The sequence below is a fragment of the Atta cephalotes genome, assembly GCF_000143395.1.
Source record: "Atta cephalotes unplaced genomic scaffold scaffold00034, whole genome shotgun sequence".
NCBI classification, from domain to species: domain Eukaryota; kingdom Metazoa; phylum Arthropoda; class Insecta; order Hymenoptera; family Formicidae; genus Atta; species Atta cephalotes.
In genome coordinates, this window is record NW_012130098.1 from 495344 (window position 1) to 517879 (window position 22536).

At 35.6% G+C, this 22536-nt stretch overlaps 2 protein-coding genes across 2 annotated transcripts in view; one reads left to right on the forward strand and one right to left on the reverse strand.

Annotated features, from left to right (window-relative positions):
- Nucleotides 1-1404, forward strand: part of LOC105621560 (protein FAM76A) — a 4931-nt gene extending 3527 nt beyond the window's left edge. Inside the window, exons 4-7 of the mRNA XM_012203032.1 lie at nucleotides 348-354; nucleotides 552-688; nucleotides 854-1097; nucleotides 1171-1404. Coding sequence (XP_012058422.1) covers nucleotides 348-354; nucleotides 552-688; nucleotides 854-1097; nucleotides 1171-1404 — 622 coding nt within the window. The remainder of the gene's footprint in view (nucleotides 1-347; nucleotides 355-551; nucleotides 689-853; nucleotides 1098-1170) is intronic.
- A 5694-nt stretch (nucleotides 1405-7098) lies between these two features.
- Nucleotides 7099-17542, reverse strand: LOC105621494 (PR domain zinc finger protein 1). The gene is made up of 7 exons (XM_012202961.1): nucleotides 17378-17542; nucleotides 15299-15418; nucleotides 12881-13006; nucleotides 12645-12771; nucleotides 8660-10564; nucleotides 7496-7837; nucleotides 7099-7259 (listed from the first exon to the last, which is right to left on the reverse strand). Exons 1-7 carry the CDS (start codon nucleotides 17540-17542, stop codon nucleotides 7099-7101), a joined length of 2946 nt encoding a protein of 981 aa, XP_012058351.1.
- Between the last annotated feature and the right edge of the window lie 4994 nt (nucleotides 17543-22536).

Below are 22536 nucleotides of genomic sequence, written 5' to 3' on the forward strand. Positions count from 1 at the left end.
ATTATCTTCTTCTAATATCGTTTTCTTTTTTTTTTTCTTTGCGTTGAAACAACTCACTCCTACTCCTCTGAAAATACATATGACTATATATGAATACATATGATTACATTTCCTAAATCTCACATATGAATTACTGTAATGCGATTACATTTTTATTTTTTAGATTTTAGAGTTTAATGCTCGAAGTATTCGTTAAATAATAAATATGTCCCATGAAAAGATTACGTATAAGACAAAATATATGATAAATTTTTAGTGAGTTATATAAAAATACATATATTTTTTCATAAAAAACTATGAATACAACACTTTGTGATCTGAATACTCTTCTTCTGAATAATCGATAGTAACTGTGTATCTTGATTTGCTACAATATTTTCCGAGTCCATATATTTGACTTCCTGTCACGACTTCTTTTCTTTTTTTAGAGAGCGAATAAGCATCAAGTATAATTTCTACAACTAAGACCTTGCTCTCTTGTTGGTACATGGTAATGAATTTACTCTATCGCAATGCTATTTAATCGGTTACGGTGATGTTTTGGTTTTTAGGTGGATGGCAAGTTGTTATGTTGGCTGTGTACACTGTCGTATAAACGAGCGTTGGCGAGGACAAAGCAATCAAATGCAGAAAGAAGAGCGCATATGAAATTGGCGCAACAGCGGGCTGCGAAGCACAAAGAACAAAAGTAATTATTCAAATTTGTAATATCACAAGGTAACTCTGTGTTCGGTAGCTTTAATATTATGGGTACACCACAACTTTTCAGAACATATTTCATGCGAAGTGTAATATTAAACACACGTTTTAAATTGTATTCGAATTAATTACATGTCTCACATTTTTCTTATAGACTAAAGGGCCACAATAAAAGACCACACAGAGTTGATGTAACAAAGCTGCCGCCACAGTCAGAAGGCGGAGATACAAATGGTCCTATTCCTGCAAAAGCAGCGCGGATGGCCGGCGTGCACGATCCTCACGATCCGAATAGTTCGGATCACGTGGTAGCGGTTACACAACTCAAAGAGAAGATAGCGAATCTTCAAAAACAAATCAGCATAAAAGAGAGCCAATTATTAGCAAAAGATAGACAAGTGAGTAGATTTTCCGGAAATTTTTTGATAAACGATAAAACAGACATATACATGATTGACATTTTGATTACAGATCACTGAACTCAAGGCAAAAAACTTTACGTCCGAAACGGAACTTCGCAATAAAATGAAAGCATCGGAGAAAGAGTATGAAACAAAAATTTCTAACATGCAGCACAAGATATCTAGTTTATTGAAAGAAGTAGCATCATTATCGAAAACGTCCAAGCGAGGTGATAGAGTGGCTGCTACCAAGACGGAAGCTGGGACCAACAGTGGGAGTGGAACAGACAGCCCTGTACCTTGATAAAGTAGGTATATTTGATTTCCATCGTCGTCTTCAGGATTCGCATTTTAATAACGTATTAAACAAAATCGTGATAGCGATTTACGAAATATATGAATGAAATTTCGTCATCTGATATCGTTTATAAATGAAAAGTTCCTTTTTTCCGTATTGTTTCCAGAGAATTGGTTAGCTGTGACAACATACTCAAATGATTGTACCCGTGTAAATCATGTGATTATGCATATAGTTAATTGTTTTCATTAACAAGGCAAAATTGTATTATTTTTCTAATTACTATAGGAATGTATATTATTCTCTCAATATCCAAGAAAGATCGTACTAATATCTCCGTTTAGGGGAGATCGATTACGAGTGTACAATTTATACATGATTGAATTTAAAGATACACTGTTAAAAATATGAAATTTCATATATTTTTAAGATAGACAAGTTGAATTTAATTTTATAATATTAAATTTCATGAATTACATTTTTTATATATTTCTAACTGAAAAGTATATTTGTGTAAATGCTTATGAAATTTAATGTACTTTTCATAAAATTTTATGAAATTTATGTACTTTCCATAAAATTTTATTGTGGATTTGCTAAAATTTAATGCACATATTCATTAATTATTTAAATGTAATTTAATTTTCAGTTAAATCATTTCGATACTTTTCAAGTACTTTTCAACAGCTTTTCATAACAAGTTTCTTTACATGTACTTCAATTCATAATGAAATTTCTAACAGTGTAGCTTTCTTCCTTTTTACTTTTCGGCGACTACCAGTTTTGTGCGATTTGTTCGTCGAAGGTATCGATTTTTATAGCAAAAGACTAGTGAAATTTAAATAATACAAATTAAATCTTTCTTTTTGCCATGAAGTAATGCAAATTTATTGTGGAAACTTTGAGGCAAATTCGGATTGATTGTAGACGTATGTGGAAACAATAAGTGACAGCTGTGGCATTTTATTATTTATGATGATAATGTAAATGATAACTGAATCAGGATACAATGATCTGTAGATCAATTTACAATAAAAGCTGAAAAACTTATTGTCCTATGGTTCCATATATCCAGTTGATGTCCATATTTACGTCGTTCGTTATTTTTTCCCCCTCGTGTATGATCGTTATTGAACGTGATTTCTGTGTCACTTCAAGCATCGTTATAATGATATCGAATTTTATATAACAAGATATGTAGGTATGGTAGTGATATGTGCATATAAATATCCAACAGCCATATATTTATTCTTTATTTTAAGAAACAAATGCTAATTGAGCATTACCTATTCAATAATTATAATGATAATAAATGCGTAACAATTTCACTATATATATATATATATATATATATATATATTTATATATGTATACGAAGTGTAAGGATAATTAACATTTAATTTATAGTCGTTTAAATACGTACGAGCACGTGCACGCGTACGCGCGCGTGTGCGTGCACGGTACAGTTGGATCGTTATCGTTTAATTATTACGAGATGATAAGAACTAAATATTGCTTGTTTGTTTTCGAGGCGATTAATCGCTCTCGCTTGTCGCTTCCTCTCGTTATTTCACTACTTTCAGTATGTATTTACATGGTCTTCACCGTTTGCCTTTTTACGCGCCGTGCCGTGTGCTACTCCTTTTTCTCTCATTCTCGACGTCTCGTTATTAACTTTTCAAAATCCTAAGCGCTTAGGTTTCTCCTCTAGCTCCGTTTTAACTTCGTTATTTGTAATAGTGTTCTCAAAATACAGGCAAGGCGGGGAATCGAGACAGTGTATAGAATGACAATCATGAAGAACATCACCAGGAACCGCGACCGATATCACCAAAGGAATTTTCATTATTGCTTGCAATGCGATATTATTGTGTAACGAATAAAAATGTTTCCTAGATTCTGCTTCGTTTTTCATCTCTTGTGCTTTCAGTGTTATTCTATAAGATGGGACGCCTTACAGACTGACATCGAGAACACAAATTCCTCATACAATATTCGAGGAGTTCCTGGAGCGTAATTTCTAACATACTAGCATACGTCATGTTGTACTTTTTCATTACTCGACATTCCATAGAATGCCTGCGAATCGTCCACATTGCCTGGTTATTAAAGGATATCAGCAAATCAGTGTAAAGGCCTTGTGAATCTACAATACATCGTTTGAGAGTCCAGTTTGAACGCTCGTTAAACTTATTACGGTATAATTGCCGGGAAGATCGAGGAAGGACTTTTCGTTCAACGGTGTCCGGCGGGCAGATAGTGAATAGTATGAGGGTAATAGGTAATTTTCGGAGTATGGAGAAACGAGGATCATCAGTTTCGTAAAGATCTCGCACGCGAGCACCGCGGTTTCGGCATAAGGGTGAATGGTGAATATGGGTGATCGCGTATTCCCGCTATGTCCTGAAAGGATTTAGCTAAAAACGGATTTCTTTGGATTCAAAATTGTTTAGCGTTGCAACGTCGGACGCGAGGGGGAGATTTTTGCGGAACCGAAGCCTCGAAGGATCTTGCGAAGGAAGCCGAAATTTAAAAACGATGATGTAATACACTCCTGCATTCTTGAAAAGAATCGCACATTCTCTCGCTTTCGCACTCTCTTTCGCTCTCTTTCGCTCTTTTTCCCTTTCTCTCTCGCTTCGCACGGAATCGTATCGCGATGCACGTTACTCTTTAAAATCTCACAAACGCTCGATAGCCATGTGTATATCAGTCTGCGATACGTCCTTTAGATTAATATCTTTACAGAACGACGACTCGGAGGTTTTTGATTTCGTTTTAAAAATTCTTATTGTTCGTTTAAAAATTCGTATTGTTAAAAAATTCTTTCGTCCCCGTATTTTGCGTCGATGAAAACCCTAGAGTCATCCCTCAGTAAGAAGTGAATTGTTTTGCACCACGTACGGTAAGCTGCGCTTAGAATTAACTCGTTCGATCTAGCTTAGCATTAATGGAAGTTATGAACTCGCTGAATTTGGATAAAATTAATGGAAGCTGCGAGAAAGAAGAATAGCATTTTCGACGATTTTCATTAATTCTAACTTTTACTTTCTGTGCTATGTATAGGAAGCACAATGTGATCGAAGAATCGATTCGCATACGCAATATTTGATAATCGTTGTCGCGAAAATTTTATTCGACTTCGAAATACATATTTTTCTTAAGAAACGTCGTAATTGCACTAGTATTTTTTTCAAGACATTTTTGACTAGATTTACTATCATAATTTCTGATTTATTATAGACAATTGTCCTCCCCATCTTCAAATTTTGATCATTTAAAGCTACAAATATCTTCATCGAAACGTACGATGAAAATATAAAGAAATATTTTTTTTTTGCGATCAAAATTTATGATTTATATATTTTTCTTTAAATTACGGACGTTAAAGAAAGATTCAGCACAGCTGAAATAAATAGAAACATGCTAGAAGCACGGATGCTAATAAAGACAGACATAAAGACATAACATTATAAATATATATATAATATAATATTTATCGAGAATCGAAAAAATATGCAAATAATAAGCGCGATTAAAAATTTTTTCAGTGCACGATTCACATATACTATAACTTTTATCGCGATTAAAATCCAAGAAGAGCAAAGTCTCGTTATCGTAATTGACACTATGATTCACTATAAAAAATTCTCGACATAAAATTTTGATAAATATTAATGATCTCATTATCGTAAATCTAGAATTTCTTAGAAATGCTAAAAGAAAAGAACACTTTTAAAGTGCTAACAAAGTTGTGTGCTGATCGTGTTTAAAATACGAGTCGCACGAGTATAATAGAAGCGCACGTCGACAGTTTCAATGTCTTTTTACACACGCATAATAAATTAATATCATTAATGAAATCTCTAATATAAAATTTACTTTGCAAAAGTTAACGTAAAGCGCAGTCTACCGTCCGCCAACCGATGACGACGATATGCACGCATGTATACGCGTATACACGCAAGTACACATACGCATATACATGTGTACACACGGATGTATATACACATATATAGGTATATATATTTATATGTATAAAGGTATTCATAAATTAGAGCTCCTTATATTACTTCTTTTTAAATTATCGAATAAGAAATAATAATATTAATATATATACAGGTACAGGTCTCGTATAGTTGCAGTCGTGTCGTCACTAATTGTTCGAGTCTTCTTGTTGTTGCTCCTTGTTATTGAGCATTCGCTATTACGCGAATGTTAATTATGACGGGTGCCGACAAAATCCGCCATTTTACACACGGGCCTACAATTTTAGCACGTCGAAGACCGCACAGAATTTCGTTTTAAAATTTATATACATTTAAAGTAATACATTTAAAGTTAGTTTTTGCAATGTAATTAACGTCATGCGATCATTGCGAGCTTCTGAAAGTATACATGTAGTAAAATCTTGCTAAATTACAATTAAAAAAAAATTAAGAATCATTTTTTAGAATCTGAATAAACTTGAAGTGTTTTTCAATTTTTATTCGCCGAAAACGAATCGGATTGGCCTAACACGTCAGGTTTCCAAGAAAATTAAGATTAAATGTGTCAAAATTAGCATTTTTAACTATATTTTTGCGGCCAAAGTAAATTTTTTTTCTATCTTTCTATCTTTTATCTATTCAAGTCATTGAAAATTCATTGTATCATTATGGTGTGTCTTCGACGTGCAATTGCAAAATGCATCGTGGGAGAATAATTGAGAAATACGATTTTGGTACCGTTGCTTATGCGACTGTTCTTCCTTTCTCCTGAAATGGCAGTATTACGATCTTATCAAGCAATTAAATCTAATTATTTCAAACACCATTCTCCCTTTCGTTGATAACGCTACGATAGAAAAAATATAGAAACGAGTATTTACAAGGATAATTTACAAGGAAGGAACTTTATGCGTGTTTCTAGACAGAACTTCGTCAGCTTTTCTAGAAAAAAATCCATCTTTTCTTTTTCGTCTTCGATATTAAAACAACAAAGTTCAAAGTGTCCGCTAAAAAATTAAGCGGTTGTTGATTAATCGATTAAACTTCTATTGTACAATTAACAATGATCGATCATTTTATGGATTAATTAATAATTTCTCATTATTTTCGGAAATTATTCATTAATCGTCTTAAATTTTGATGAAATATGATTGAAAAAAAATTAATAATTGAAATAAATAATAAATAATTGAATCTAGAATATTTTCTTTATTTCTAATATCATTCAAGTTTAGCTTCCACAGTTATTATAATACAATTCAACATCGAAATTATAATGATTAATAATAAAAATAATGAAAAACAAAATAAATAAAATTTTTTAATATAATTTTGTCATATTATTTTAGTATTATGTATTTTTGATTTTCAGAATATATAATTATAGAAAAAGAATTTAATTCTCAAATTAAATTAAAGAAAATATTAATAGAAATCTATTTTTATTAATAGAAAATTATTTTATCATTTTAAAAATCCATTATAATATTTCATCGAAATTAAGAAGAAGAGCTTGCGAAGATTTCTTGTGCGACACTATTTGCAAAAGCTCTGTTCTTTACTGCCATTCCAGAAAAGGAAAGCTCCCATGTCCATTCTTTTTTCTGTCGCGAGCAACTCTTATCTTTCCACGATTGCATTTTGCGTTCGAGCAGAAGGGGGCTCATACCCCATCATGTGACTTATATATTTATATAACATTGTAATGTACTTATGTACACTCGATAATGTGTGGTTGGGACGTTTCTATGACGCTCGGCCGACCCACGGAATTTTCCAAGTTGTGAAGGGACGTGGAGTGCGGGCCATGTGTCGATCCATGCCTGTCGTAATTATCAATGTGCTCCAATTCGCATTCCTTGGGCATATTTCCTGCAAGGATCATTGCTCATCTAATGTTATCCTTATTTCCTTATCTAATGCCTAGCGCATTTATTCTTACTTTACGTACTTTTGAATAATCGATCAATTCTTTCCGAGATTCTAAGTATATCGACAAATTTGCCGATTAATAATATCTTTTGAACGTTTTAATGAATTTTACGATTATCTTAGCAACGAAAGATAAGTAGTTCCTTTATTTTGATTTATCGAGAATTCATACTTACCAACATTCATATCAGGACCATACTCGTAATACGTCGGTGAACCCACGGCCGCGGCAAGCGCGAGCTCGTCCTCGATATTATTTGGTCTGCAGCTCGTTGTCTTCCAGTGAGTTCTGAGGCCGCTCGCGCTAATGTATTTTTTATCGCAACCTTGGCAGGTGTACGGTCGTTCGTTTGTGTGTAACCTCTTGTGCAGTTTCAAATGAACAAATTGGGTGAACTTGGCGGGGCAAAGGTCGCAGGCGTATGGCTTTTGACCAGAGTGCAGTCTAAGGTGGGTCTTTAGATTCGAAGTCGAGCTGAACCTCTTTTTGCATATCTCGCATTGGTGCGGCTTTTCACCTGAGGACAGTCGTATTTGATAAAAATGTGCATATATTATTTAATATAAAATATTTGACAATAGATAGTAATATCTTAATCAAATTCTTGATAAGCAAGTTGTATCTATCATGACAATTATTATCTCCTTTGTATTTAGGAAATGTTGCATTTGGACGTAAAGAAAAGAATCGAGAATCCTTTTTATGTATGTATTAATTAGTTGTCCAATTATAACGTTATATGACATTACGATTCGCAGTATAATGTCTGTTAGATTTTTGCACACGAAGGATGTACGAAAAAAAAAAAAAATGGAAAGTAGTTATTTAAAACGTTTAAAGAGTAATATATAAACTTTTTAATCAAATCTTAAATAAATAAATTCAACTCTACAAAATGAACATTTCATAAAATACATTAAGAGAATCCTAAAGCCATCTGTATTATCGACTAAATCATAATTTTTGTATAACAATTACTTTTTTCCTCTTTTACAAATTTGAAAATTTTTTTCCCAGGATTAAAATATACGCATTAATAGTGTCTGTGAGGAGGAATTTATGTCGAGAATAACAAAAAATTTTTCTTAAAATTTCAATTTCAAAATTTTTTGTTGTTCTCGGCATAAACTCTACCTCACAGACACGTATACTTTAATTCTGGAAAAGGATTTTCAAATCTGTAAAAGAGGATAAAAGTAATTTTTACATAAATTTAGTTCGATAACACAGACGGTTTTAGGACTCCCTTAATAATAATGCGCTAAAAAACTGGAATATCACTTTATTACTTCCAATTATTTCGACAATTACATCAAGATTAATACTTGTATTAGCTTACCGGTATGCACGAGATGATGCTTTTGGAGATGCGCGAGTTGAGTGAAGCTTTTGGTACAAACGTTACATTTGAAGGGCCTTTCGCCAGAATGCGTCCTCAGGTGTACCTTGAGATTTGATAGCTGACCAAAGGTTTTGCAACAGACGTTGCATTCGTAATGCATCTTGCCGTCTTTTTTCTTGAGCGGATAAGGCAGCGACCTGTAACCCCTCGAACCCTGGGAATTGGGGCTAAGGGAGCCGCTCTGGGAACAACCGTGATCGTCCGGTGATAAGGAACTCGCCGGTGAGTATCTGTTAAGAGATGACGAGGAATTTGGATGAATGGTAAGACCCGGATGATGACCGAGATGAAGATTGTGCGTGCCGGTGATCAATGCCTGGTTGCCATCAATTTGCATGGTTGATGAGGTGGGCAATTGATGGCCGCCACTGCTGGTGGCCTCTAGCCGTCTTCCATCCGTCGTCCTTTCGTAAACGACATTGCTACTCGGCGTGGGCGAATAGGCGGTGCAGTTGATAGACAACGACGAACTCATATTGTGATGTAGCGAACTATTCTGATGACCGTACAGACTACCATACGGACTGTAGGATGAGGGCGATTGAATCGGCGAAATCGGCGAGATGCTCTGATTACTGCTGGTACTGCTATTGCTACTGCCAGCGGAGTTTGGGTAAACCGGACTGGCGGACTCGATCTGACAGCCAGCGGCCCCGGAACTGCCGGAGTAAAGGATCGTTGTTGGGGTGGATACACCGTTCTGACTTGATGATGGCGACGGCGATTTGGTCTTTCGCTTGGGCAGACAACCATTTGCCGTTGTGGATGCCGAATGCGGGCTGGTAGACGTTAGCATCGCGTTAGATGAGAGCACGCTCGTGCTGGAATGTATGCCGCCACCGGCGTTGCTAGACGAATGCAAACTTCCCGGATGCGGTGGTAAGCTGCCATTGTTTCCACCGGTGCTTGAATGTAGCCCTCCTGTGCTGGAGTGTAGATTACCAGTGGGACTCTGCATACTAGATAGCGTACCACCGTTGCTGCTGGTCGAGTTCACGCACGAGTCCGTTTGTAGAGGCAGATTCGAACTAGAGTCCGGGCTGCAGGGCAAAATGTTTCCATAACGATGAGACTTCTTGTAGGAATATGCCATCTCGGTGGGACTGGACGGTGGCGGCGTCACTGAGTCTACGTGAGTCTGATGATGCAGCTGATGATGCTGATGGTGTTGTTGCGAACCGCCATTGTGATGATGGTTGTGGCTATTATTGTTGTTGTCTGTGCTGTTACGTAGTAGAATGTTCTCCAGAATAGAACTGCTGGGGTTAGCTATGTAGGCAGATCTGCCGGACATTGGCAGATTACCACCTTTGACTTCCGGCTCGTAGAAAGGTTTCATGTTCTTCTCAGATATCTCATCCTCAGTCACGGTCGATAGAACCGTGCTTTTCTGTAGAATAACAGGTGATACCGGCTTTTGGAGTTCCGGAGTAACTGCTCGGCTGGACAATTCCTGCTCCTTATCCTTCGGGCCGTCAGTTATACCCTTTGTCGCCTGGAAGTTACCGTAGGTCTTGGAAATTTTGATCTTAACTTTCCTATATTCGTTTTTCACCGCGGTGTTGTCCTGCTTCAGAATCTCATCGTTGCACACTGACGATTTGGCATTTTTACTGAAATCCAACACGTAGTTGTTCTCACTATCGGACTCACTGCTTTCCTCTGGTGGTGTCAAAATCTCATCGTGATAGCCATTTGAATGGTAACCCTCGTCTGACCTCACGGAACCATCCGTTGGTGTCATCTGACGTCTCTCGTAGATTGCTGGATCTTTCAGAGGCGATATCACGTCGACGGCGGGCGAAATTTCCGTTGGTAGCGTTGATTGTTGTACTTGTTGTCCTGAAAATAATTGATAATGAATATATTATATAAAAATATATACTAATAATAAATATTGTAATATTAAAAAAAATATTATTACTCTAAAAAGAAACTTAAATTGAAAATTTATACTTTCTGTATAAAAATAAATATTACATGCATATTAAACATTTCAAGGTTAATATTTATAATTAATAAGTTAATTTTATAGTTTAAATAAAATTTTTCTCATTTTAATTATTTTTTAAAAACATCTATTTATTGAAATCATTTTTTATCCAGGACTCTAAATCGCTACCAAACTTTTTGTATTACTTTAAAATATAATATAGAAAAATATAATATAGAAAATATAATATAGAAAAATCTGTAATTTTTCATAATTTTTTGATTTTGTTGAAAAGCAATATATATCCTTAAGTAAATTTGGACACAATGCATGCAATATAAAAAGATTACAATTTCGGATATATGAACAAGAAAAATATCGTCTTCTATTATTATTTAAATAAATTTTATTATTATTATTTAAATAAATTTTATTATATATTCTATTTATGATCGAACGCTCGTACCTATTGTGAACTCATCGAAACTAAATAATGTCTTTATTATGAACTTTCCCTTCTATATTTATTTTTATTCTAAATATGGTGTTAAAACAAATATAAGAAATGAGAAAATAGAAGAAGTTCATTTTACGAGTTTTCAGTCCACAATAAAGACAAGTTCACAAAATGGGATTTTGTTATACGACATTCGATTGCACTGTAAAGATTTTTAAAGACAGCTTTCGTGTGTATTTATTTACTTACTTGTCCGTGCCAATTATGCTTACGGATTATGCTAGTAGGATTTTATTGAAAAGGATTTACAATCCAATACATAGTTTTGGATTTATCATAATTTTGGCTATAACTTTGCTATATTCTACAGAGTGCCCCAAAATTCGTGGCTCTAAATGCTATAGCAAGTTCTCGAAAAATTAAGTAAAAAGTTATCTGTAAATTTTTATTTTAAGCAGTATTTTTTGAAATAATGAAAATTAAAATGTGGTCAATTATGGTTATCTACTCATGACTCTCGCGTAGTATTAATGCTGATGAGCGTGCACTTCAGTTTATTCTCAGATAACTAAATGTAATCTTTACACATTTAAATCTTTATATCTCAAAAGCTAGTGCTTGAAATAAAAATTTACAAATAATTTTTTAATTAATTTTTCGAAAACGAATTTTCTTGCTGTAGATTTTTATTCACGAATTTTGAGACACTCTATATATGTCTACAACAGGGCAACCCACAATATACGTGTTACTAGCATGCAAAGACATTCTCAGTAGTAAGTGCGTCTAAAGAACGCGCTGTGAAAAAAGAAAAATATGACATAGTAAAATAGGAACTGTACTCCACTAAACTTTATTTTTTACATCTGAATTTTCTGACTGCGTTTGTTTTGCTCATTTTCATGCTAAACTATTTACCTTAAAACACATATAAAACAGAACACAGTAAAAGAAACTTTATTTGACAAAAAAAGTCTCTTTGCTTTCAATTGCGAAAGAAGAAAGAATAAGTAAGATTACGATCTTTTTTTTTTTTGCTTAATTCTGTAGTAAAGTAGTGACATATCAAAAATTTTCGATTCTCCATAATATTCCAGACAAAAAAGTTAATCACCTCTGGTTTACAATGTTTCTATAACATTACATTATAATTTGCAAAATCGCTTATACATATAGTTGAAAGGTTCTTACTGTATAGGTGGACACAGAGGGCAGATAAAATTCTCTTAATTCGAATTAAATCGTATTATGCGACATCAGCTATTTAAATAATTATAACTTCTATTTTATACAGAAGACTATTCATAAACATTCATAGACAACAAAAAATGTCATGAAATACGGTGATAGAAATATATGAATAATCAAGTGAAATTTAATACAAGCTATAAATGATAGCTTTCCTCATAACGCTAAACGTTTTAATATTATAAGTTAGTGGTATATTGAGATTTTGATTTGCACATTAAATTTTCATATTATAATTTCATTTCCACGTTATATTAACTTACGGGGAGTACATATCTACTTACGTATTCTCTGAAGCATCAGCTCACCGGTGAGCGGATAATTGAGCCTTTCCGCGAATTCCCTGCAGTACCAAACCAGCAACTCTTGATGCGGTAATATTGGCTTGATCGTGTAAAAATAAATGTTCATCTGAAACACGAATGCAGCAACAATTGTGAGCTTTTTTCCTTGCGCATAATCTAGACGCGATTTAAAATACGCTCTCCTTCGCAAAATGCGATCTGCAAAATTACTTTACCTTATACTGGCATGCTATTAGGTTCTGCGATTCGGACGAGTAGGCGGGATTCACGTAACGCATCCAATTCGATTTCTGGACGTCATAACCGTCGATGTAATAGAATAGTTCATTGTTCTTGTATACCTGAGCAATGCGAAAATTATTTTTATATTTGCGACGATTGAAACGATTCTATGATAATGTCGTGACGGTTTTTTAACTATGGACGTATTCGTTCTAGATATGTTCCATCATATCCCAAAACATACGAGAGCAAGTCAATAAGTTTTTAGAAAAACATAGTAAAACACATTTTTTTTAATCGATTCATTTTTCTCAACATAGTCTTTTGTCAGCTCGATATACTTGATCCAACGATTCTCCAACTTTTTCAAGTCATCCGAATAATATGATTTGTCGAACCCATCAAAATAAGCCTCTGTTTCGGCGATGAGCTGCTCTCTGGTGGTGAATCTCTTTCCTCCGAATCATTTCTTCAGGTTTGGAAACAGGAAATAATCGCAGAGAGCTAAATCTGGCGAATATGTTACATGGGGAAGCAATTCGTAGCGGAATTCGTTGAATTTGGCCATCGGGCATCGTTGTGAACCCGTGCATTGTCTTGATGGAAAAGCACTTTCTTCTTCGCCAAATGGGGACGTTTTTTCTTTAATGTTGATGGTCCAATAAAGCTGCATAGTAATCGCCATTGATCGTTTGCTTCTAAGGTAATCGATATGAATTATACCTCGTGCATAATAAACCTCCCAATAAACTGTGGCCACCTTTCCAGCCGACTTACTTCGCCTTCTTCGAAGCTGATTCATCCGGTAAAATCCATTGTTTTGACTGTTCCTTCGTCTCGGGTGTGAAGTAATGAATCCATGTTTCGTCTACAGTAATGAATCGACGCAGAAATTCATCTGGATTATGTTGAAACATCTCCAAACATTGTTTTGAAATCGTCGCGCTTATGGTCCACAGTTAGCAAACGCGGCACCCATCTTGCCGATAGCTTTTTCATACCCAATTGTTCGTGGAAAATTGAAATCACTGTGCCATGTGATATGTCTGTGGCCAAACTCGCGCACTTTCACTCGTCGATCAGTTAAAACAATATCGTGGACTTTATCGATGATTGGCGTAGCAGCCTCAATTGGACGTCCCGAACGAAGTGCATCACATGTGGATGTACGATCACGTTTAAATTCATTCACCCAATTGTATACAGTTGCAAACGCTGATGCAGATGTACTATGAACATTATCCAACTCTTGATTTGATTTCTTTCCGCGTTAAACCTTTCATATGTAGATGTTTGATCACTGCACGAAACTCGTTTTTTTCCATTTTGCAAAAAATACAAAGATTGTTTGCTTTAATCTTCTATAGAAATGAAACCACGCGATGAATTCCACTCAAAATTTGACAGTAATCAGCTGAAAGATGCTACTTATCAAAAGTAATGTGACAAGACACTGCGAGTGCTCTCTGACAGATTTTCTAAGAACTTATTGACTTGCCCTCGTATAAACATCAAGAAAAGATCTAAAAATCTTTTAAATTTCTTATATGTTCTCAAAATTTCATGTTGGCAATTAACTAATGCTATAAATCGATCGCTTACTATTACATCGTTAACCCTTCCGTATCATAATACATTTATCATGTATACAACAAATTACAACATATTGAGTATTTTGTACAAATATAGTATAAAAATAAACAGATAATAACAAATCTTTTTTTCATTTGAAACATAAGACATTAAGAAACGTAATAATAACAATTAAATGTATCTTTATTAATTTTATCTTTATTAATAAAAAAGTTATAAAGTATATAAAGTAAAAGAAATAGTTACGTGATACTTGTCGAAGAGTTTATAATGCAAATATTGTCAATGAAAATATTAATATATTTTCTTGATAATATGATTATAAAGAGCTTCTAAAGTTATATTTTCAACCAAGATTATAATTTAAATTTTATCAAATATTTATATTTTTTCAAATATTTTCTTATAATAATTGTAATAATTCAATATTTTTTTATGAGAAAATACTGAATTATTACAAGAAACTACTACAAAGGCACTGATTAACGTTCACGTTTGTTAATTCTCATCATAATTTGTATCGTATGTTTCATGAGAAAATTGTGAAGGAACCAAGTAATTGTAACGTATTGATAAATTACATATCAACGGCTTCTCGTGGATTTTTGCTTTAAGACTTGTTAGATTGGTTGAAACCAGTTTCTGATCTTTGCTGGCTTCTCATCTTAAATCTTTTTTTGCGTCTTCTTCTTTTTTTAAATTTTCATTAATATTATCGAATCTGTCTACGTTGACTTTTGTCTCGATAAAGAGAGTTATTTGCCGCGTAATCCGAATAATATCTTGGTTGAAGTAGAGATGTAAAATTGATTTCTTACCCGCCAGAAGTACTTCCGGTTCGCGTCTGCTGGTACCGAATCCTTCGTATACACCTGACCAACCAGAGGGCCGAAACGTGTCCCTTTGGGGATGTAACTGGTGCTCCATACACCCAACACCTATCACATGTAATTTCCGATTAATCATGTCAACTAAAATTGAGAAATGATATTTGAAGTTAAACATCAATTAGCTCTCACCATTTATACATCCATAGTTAATTATTTAGTCTTGGTCATTTATACATTAAATAAATAATTCTTTTCAATAAGTTTCGTCATATTTTATAACTTGATATAAAAAAATTTATAGTTTGATAAAAGGTATCACAAATTTACAAAAAATAAATGAAGTAGAAAGAATTATAATAAGTAGTTATAAGGAGTTATTTTTACGATAGCGCTAATTCGAAATCATAAATCAATTGTATAATTCATAATGGATTCGAAATCCGAAAATTTGCCGTTATCGATAAATTTTTCTTTGTGAGTCTTTAAGCTTCGTTCGGGAAATCGCAAAAACTACTAAAATGTATAAATGATCGGTGATTGGTAAAAGCGTATTGTTTGCTTCCTCCGATATTCTCATCGCCCGTTCTCATCTATTCCGGCGTTGTGTTAAAATACGTGGCAGAAGATAGAACCTATTTTCATTCCGGCTCACGTTAGAATAGAATTCGCCCTGCGTGCATAGAAACGTCCATTCGGCAAAACTAATTTAACTCTTCGGTGCTTTCAGTCCAGCGCGCGCTTCCGATGCTTTTGTTTCTCTTTTGACAAACGGAAGCTCGACCGACGTCGATTAGCCCATTGCGCGTTTCTCGTTCTCAATATATTACACCGTTGCGCGATTCGCGAACATTTCGATTTCCACGTCGGACTCGAAATTTCATAATTTCATTCGACGTAGAGAAGCTTCGAGCAAAAGTTTCACGTCGATTGCATTGAATGTTCTCGATTCTTTCTTTCCTCTACCGCGTTGAGGAAAGTGTAACGATTCAACTTCGCCTCTAGGTCATGCTTCGTAAGTTAATTAGCTTCGTCTCTCGGTCAAGTTTGATTTCGTGGTGTCATTCGGCCAACGCCTTCTCGCGCACTTCATGTTCTTCTCTTCGCGCCATCTCTTCGCGTTTATCTAAAACCTATATTTATCTAAAAATTATGTCTTTTTGATATTTCAATCATTAACATTCACGTTATTGCTGTTTACTATCTCCCTTCATGCGGAAACTTTTGATGTGAAATTGAAAAAATTAAAAAAAAATTATTTTATAAAAGTTTTTGTAAAAATTATTATATATTCTGTTGAATAAAACCACACTTTATTTGGAAAAACCTAGAAAATTTAGAATTCTCAGAGATTTCTTTTTTATCCTTAGGGAAATTAAGGATTTTTACGGAATTTTTATCAATGCTCAGGGAAAGTAGCTTGATATTGTAGTGAACTATCTCTATGTAGATTTCGCGGCTCCAATTGTAGACAATGATAGATATAATCTCGTGGGGAATCCCTTTCTGCTAATTTGTAATATATAATTTGTTTTTATTGCTTCTAATTTATTAATTCCAATTTATTTCAAAATTGCATTAAAAAATTCTCTAATATATTATCTAGAATTTTCAACAAAAATACGTAGAAAAAAATCAAAGAATTTTGAGAAAAATTTTTTTACAAGATTTCAGTGAATATCCTGAAAACTCAATATATGTAAATTGGAATTTGTGCTGATTATAAACTATAGCAGACAGATGAAAAGAAAATTTTTAATGAGAGACTAAAAATAAAATTATTACCAAATTTCTACTAGTAGTTTTCTTAGTATACGATTAATATTTCTCGCGTGTACAAATATCTATTTAAATCCCAAAATTTTTTTTTTACAGCTTGATGGCGTTTAATGTTTCATTCTAATAGATTGTAATTTTTTTTCCGGAAATGATTCCAGTTTTTTCGTGTGACTTTGCGTGAGCTTAGATAGCGTCAAAGAATTGATAATCTGATGCGATTTACGATTAAACACGCAGTTCCTTCTCTCTACTGAGATTTCGAGATGAGTTTTGTTTTGCAAAAGAACATACATCGTTGAGAGCTTGAGAGGGTTTGAGGACCAAGTTCCGTGGCAAGGACGACTCGGCACGATTGGTATCGCCCGGTGATGCTGACACATCCGGTACCAAATATACGGCATGCTGCTCGAATTCTTCCTCCCTCAAGGTCGCGTGATCCCACTCGCTAGCCTCCATCCTTTGCTGCAAATAGAATCGAAAACTCTTTATCATTTGATGTCGGAAAATGCGAAATACTTGCGCGAAAATATTCCTCATTTTTTAAAATTGTTTCTAATCTTATTGTTTATTTTTTTAATTTTAATAACATACAATTACAGTTTGAAATAGGATCGGAAAGAAAATAATTTTAATTAACTTTAATATATTTTCTATATTTGAAATATCTGCTGCATTTACGATGTACAGAAATAAAGATTAACAAAATTATTTCACGGAATTTATTGTACGAAAAAAAATTTTGTTAAAATATATAAAAATTTAGTCAGATACAAATCTAAAAATAATTTTGTTGGAAAATAATTTCTAGGAAGATAATTCTTTCCTAAAATAGGAATGTGAATATTTTCCACAGCATTGGTTATCATACTTGAGTTTCCTACGTAATTATTTTGATGGTTCAACAAAATTATTTTTAAATGTGTATCTCTAGCTAAATTTTTAGATATTTCGGTAAAATTTTTCCGTGCGCAAAATGATCTCAAATTTCATCGTTATGAATTATGATAGAATCTGCATTACAGCTTAAGGACTTCTATAATATTCTACAATATTCTACAATATAGTAGTTAATTTATATTCTTGTGGTAGCCACGGAAAGTACAATCGAATGACGGATTAAATGTCCTTTTAAGCGGATTATATGTACATTAGAAAGGCTTTGAATTTTTATAGTACGTTTTGAGATTATTAATTTTATCGTATATATCGCTGTCACATGTGTGTTGTCTTTCGCTTGTTATTCGATCCTACTTGCTAACGATCTCTAGGAAGTGAGCTCGTATATTCCACTCTCGTCCGTTCAATAACACTTCGAATGAATAATCGAAGCTTCGCCATTGATGTCCACTATTTTTTACTTGTTATTTTTTTTATAGATTTACGTTTTTTATTTTTATCATCGAGCAAACACTCAATTAAGCTCAGGCGTCATCATTAAGTCTCGCAAAAGTTAACCGGCGCGATCGTTATCGAAGGAATAATTAAAAAGTCCTGACGGTGCGCAGTTCTATTCCTTACTCAATATATTCGCGCAACTCTGAGAAATGATAAATTTGCAATATATTCGCAATATACTTTGCGAAGCGAAACGTAAACTATTTGAAACCGACTATTTGAAATCGATACAAAAATAAGTAACAAACGAATAAAGACACTTAATAGTCAATAATCTAGAACAGTTTCTCGATCAATTTTCCATATGCTTTCGGTTCGGAAATCTTATTTTAGACAAAAAGTGACGTATAATCCATGCTCATTGTACAGAAATAATATCATTTGAAATAATATCATCCGCTCACGTGTAGTTAAAGATGATTAAAACATCAAATTAATATCACAAAGAATTTTTTCTATGTTCTCAAAAAAATATCAAATAAATTGCCAGCACAGAAAATGTCATTGAACGAATCGCGATCCGCAATCCAGTTTTCTCGACAGTGCGGGCTCTTCAATTTGCGGTGGTGCAACACTTTAACACCGCGAAAGTGAAACCCGTCCACGCATTGATCGACTGCAGGGGTGGGAGGGAGGGAGGAAGAAAGGAAGGAGAAGCAGGGGGTGGTGAGGCGGACGGGGGCATAAACTCCGAAGTCCTCCCCGCCCGCTACCACCCGCTGAGGGTTTTCGCTACCCGGTGGATTTCGATTTCCATGAAAATCGCGCATCGCCGGTATCGCAAACCGCTCGCTCGCGTATGCTTTCGATGCGATTTTCCGACCAAAAGCGTTTTATCATGTTCCCGAATTCTCAAGAAAATAGATTTCTTATAAAATAGACATTGCATTTTCGAGATTAATTCTTTTGCTGAAATGTAATAAATGTAAATTTACACATCAGAAAGCTTTGCGATTTTTAAGCGATTTTTAACAATCTTTTAAATTATTGTTCTACAGAGATAATTTCTCCTTTACAGATAGAAGCTTTGCTTTTCAATTTTTTCTCGACGACAAACAATTGGTTATTTTCATCCTCTTGTAAGTTCCTTCGAAAATTGATTTTTGTATTCGAAATCTTAAGGTTTCTTTATTTTTTTCCTATATTTCCTTCACGGAAAATGTCGGAAGGGCGAATATTATATAATATGGTTTCTGTTTGGCGCAGATATATTTTTCTCGATTATTCGATATACTGTGTGATACTTTTTTTTCATCAACTTTCAATTATTTATATATCTATTTTATTTTTTTAAACAAAAAAATTAATTTTTTACCAGAATTAGTTGATCGTCTCTCGATATAATTAAATTACTTCTTTTAATTAATATTTATCGATGCCGGTATTTATTTTCTCTTTCTTCCTAGAATTTCACCTTGCAATAAAATTTCCGAATGAAAAATTTGGAAACTGCTACTGCAATTGTTCAAACACTCAATGCATCGCATTTTACAGAAGAACGCTGCAGATGCAACATTGCAAAAATTGCAGCCGCGATTGTACAGGATCGATCCCCAGCAAAAGGATATATATGGTGTTTTGGTCGGTCGCTACGCATTGCGTTATAAATTTTTCCAATTTCTTTATATCACTTATAATTATCAATCTTTTTCGGATGAAAAAAAAAATATATATATATATATATCCATTTTCTATTATCTCTTCGTAGCATACTCCATTGAATGTATTCGAAATTTGAAATGTCTATTGGCCTTTATACTAGTCTTCCGAAGTAAAACTCGTTAAAACAATACGTACATAAAAAGAATATCTATACATCAGAAAACTTATTTTCTCACTATTTCCAAATATTTGGGATAGTGAAGGGCTATGCACAGAGCTCCATTTTTCTCACCACCGTTAGTTTCGAGGCAGCGATGTCGGCCTGTGTTTTTTCACTTTAGATTCCAGATATATAATAACAAAGGATTACTCAAGAAAATTTGTATTGTTATTTTCGATTCTTATAGTGGCATTCTATAATTTGACGAATGTATTCCCTTGTACTTTGCGATACGTGTTAATTGTGCGATGTCAATCGGTCGGAAGCCGGATTTATGGTACTCACAGCTTTTGGTGCATCGGATGCCGCCAAACACGACGACAGTGTTGTTCCTCGAGGTGGTGGCGTAGGTAGGTTCACCACTTTGGATTACTCGGAGAACACCCTCTTCTGTCACGATCCCTTTGCCGTTGCGCGACCGTGCGTGCGCAGTACGAAGGGCTCTAAAATCGTCGGACCGGCGGGCACCCTTTATGTGATCCTGTGGTTCCTCAGAGAGACCGGCATCGCGCCGACCCCGGTTGCACTTGGGGTCCGATCTTCCTGGCCTCGCGTTTGCGGGCGACGCAGGGCGCCGTTTACCCTCAACATTTATTTAATCCAATGTGATCACGTCGAGGGTGGCACGGAAGACGAGGGCGAGAAATTACGTCGGTAAGGCCGATCGCTGCCCCGGCTCTCGCTACCTAGGCGGTCCCTACGCGGCCACCTACGCGTCGACGACGCTTATCGATTATCAGGACATCGAAAAAAGGGAATTGCAATCGATTCCTAGTATTCCTACTGATTGGACGACATTTCCTTTCCCGAATCGCCGTCACTTTCGTTGTTTGTCAACAATGCCAATTCTCGCCGCCACCACCGAGCGAATCGACGATCGGAATCTCCTTCAAGGAGATGTCTTTTCTCACTTCTCTTTTTTTTACTTCCTTCACCTTCCTCGGGAACAGAGATTGAGAGGAAATCGATTCTAGCTTAAGGCCCGACACTCGCGCATCGACACTAGCGATTATTCACTACCGATCGGGATATCTTTTTCGCGTCATCCTTTTCGAAGCGTCATCCAACGAACGCGCACTATCACCGGCTTTCCCGTGCGAACACACTCTTCGGCACCGATCTATCCGTTGTCGCTAGCGAACGCGACAAGCAGATTTTTTTTCTTTTCAAAATTTCGAAGCGCTTTTGGAGAATCCACTCGCGAATACCGGATGGTTCGCGGCGGTTCTCTCTTTCATGAAGGGGTTGTGCCTCCGCCTTCGTGTGGTTCTCTTCTCGGCGGGATGGCACACGCAAGAGAGCACGGTGTGTGTGGAACTCGGGTAGACCTGACCTAGCCCAACGCGACTTGGCTTGGCTCTCCTCTCGTCTTCCTCCCCCTATGTCGGTATTGGTCGGCGGATATACGTCGGTCTCCCTTCCGCTTCCGTCAGTCCCTTTCTCTCTCCCTCTTTTTCCATCTCTCCCTCTCTCGCGCCGTCGTTCTCTTTCTCTCTTTCTGACGCACGCGGACGCGGTGGTGCGCCCGCAAAGCTGCCAGACCAGAGCAGAGGTGGTGCATTTCTCTGCGCTGCGCTTTCGATCGACCCGTTGCCGGAGGTTCCCCCCCTCCTCTCTCTCTCTTTCTCTGTGTTTCCCATTTCTCTTTCCCGCTCCCTGCCTCGGTCTTCGCTACCCCGAATCCTCCCGTTCTTCCCTCTGTGCGTCTCGCTTTATCGTACGCTACTTTCCAACCCCGTCTATCATCCCGATCCACACCCCGCTCATTGCTCTTCGTTCGTCCCTACCACCATTCTCCTCCTCCCCCTCCTCTTCTCTTTTTCTTTCGTGCATTTCCCTCTTGCATCCTCGTCTTGCCGTTTATCGCTACACCCTCCTCGCGTGTCCCGCTCTTTCTCTCTTCAGCCTCCCATCACCTCTTTCAACCCACCGCCCGCTTCGACGCGCGTGCAACCAACCCCCCTTGGCGCACTACCCCTATTCCATGCGTCGCTTTCTCCCTTTCTCTCGTCATCATCGCAGTACTTGTTTGTTCATTCTTCGTCATTGTCGATGACAGCAGAAAACAGTGTCGATTACTTCTAAACTTTAATTCTTCAGATTATTTTTTGCGATATGTTTACTTTACAAGATACAAGAAGAACTGACAGTTTAATTTAGCGAAAGCTCGATTAATAGTTGGATGAAAAATATTTTTGGAAATTTTAGTGATGTTCAAATTGTTAGCGACGCC

Bases quoted from the DNA above. Each gene is read 5' to 3' on its own strand.
- LOC105621494 (XM_012202961.1), bottom strand. From the start codon at position 17,542: ATGGAGGCTAGCGAGTGGGATCACGCGACCTTGAGGGAGGAAGAATTC. The intron at 10,565-12,644 runs GTAAGTAGATAT...AATTATTTTCAG, and splicing joins GCTGATGCTTCAGAGAATAC to GACAACAAGTACAACAATCA. The intron at 7,838-8,659 runs GTAAGCTAATAC...GACTGTCCTCAG, and splicing joins GCATCATCTCGTGCATACCG to GTGAAAAGCCGCACCAATGC.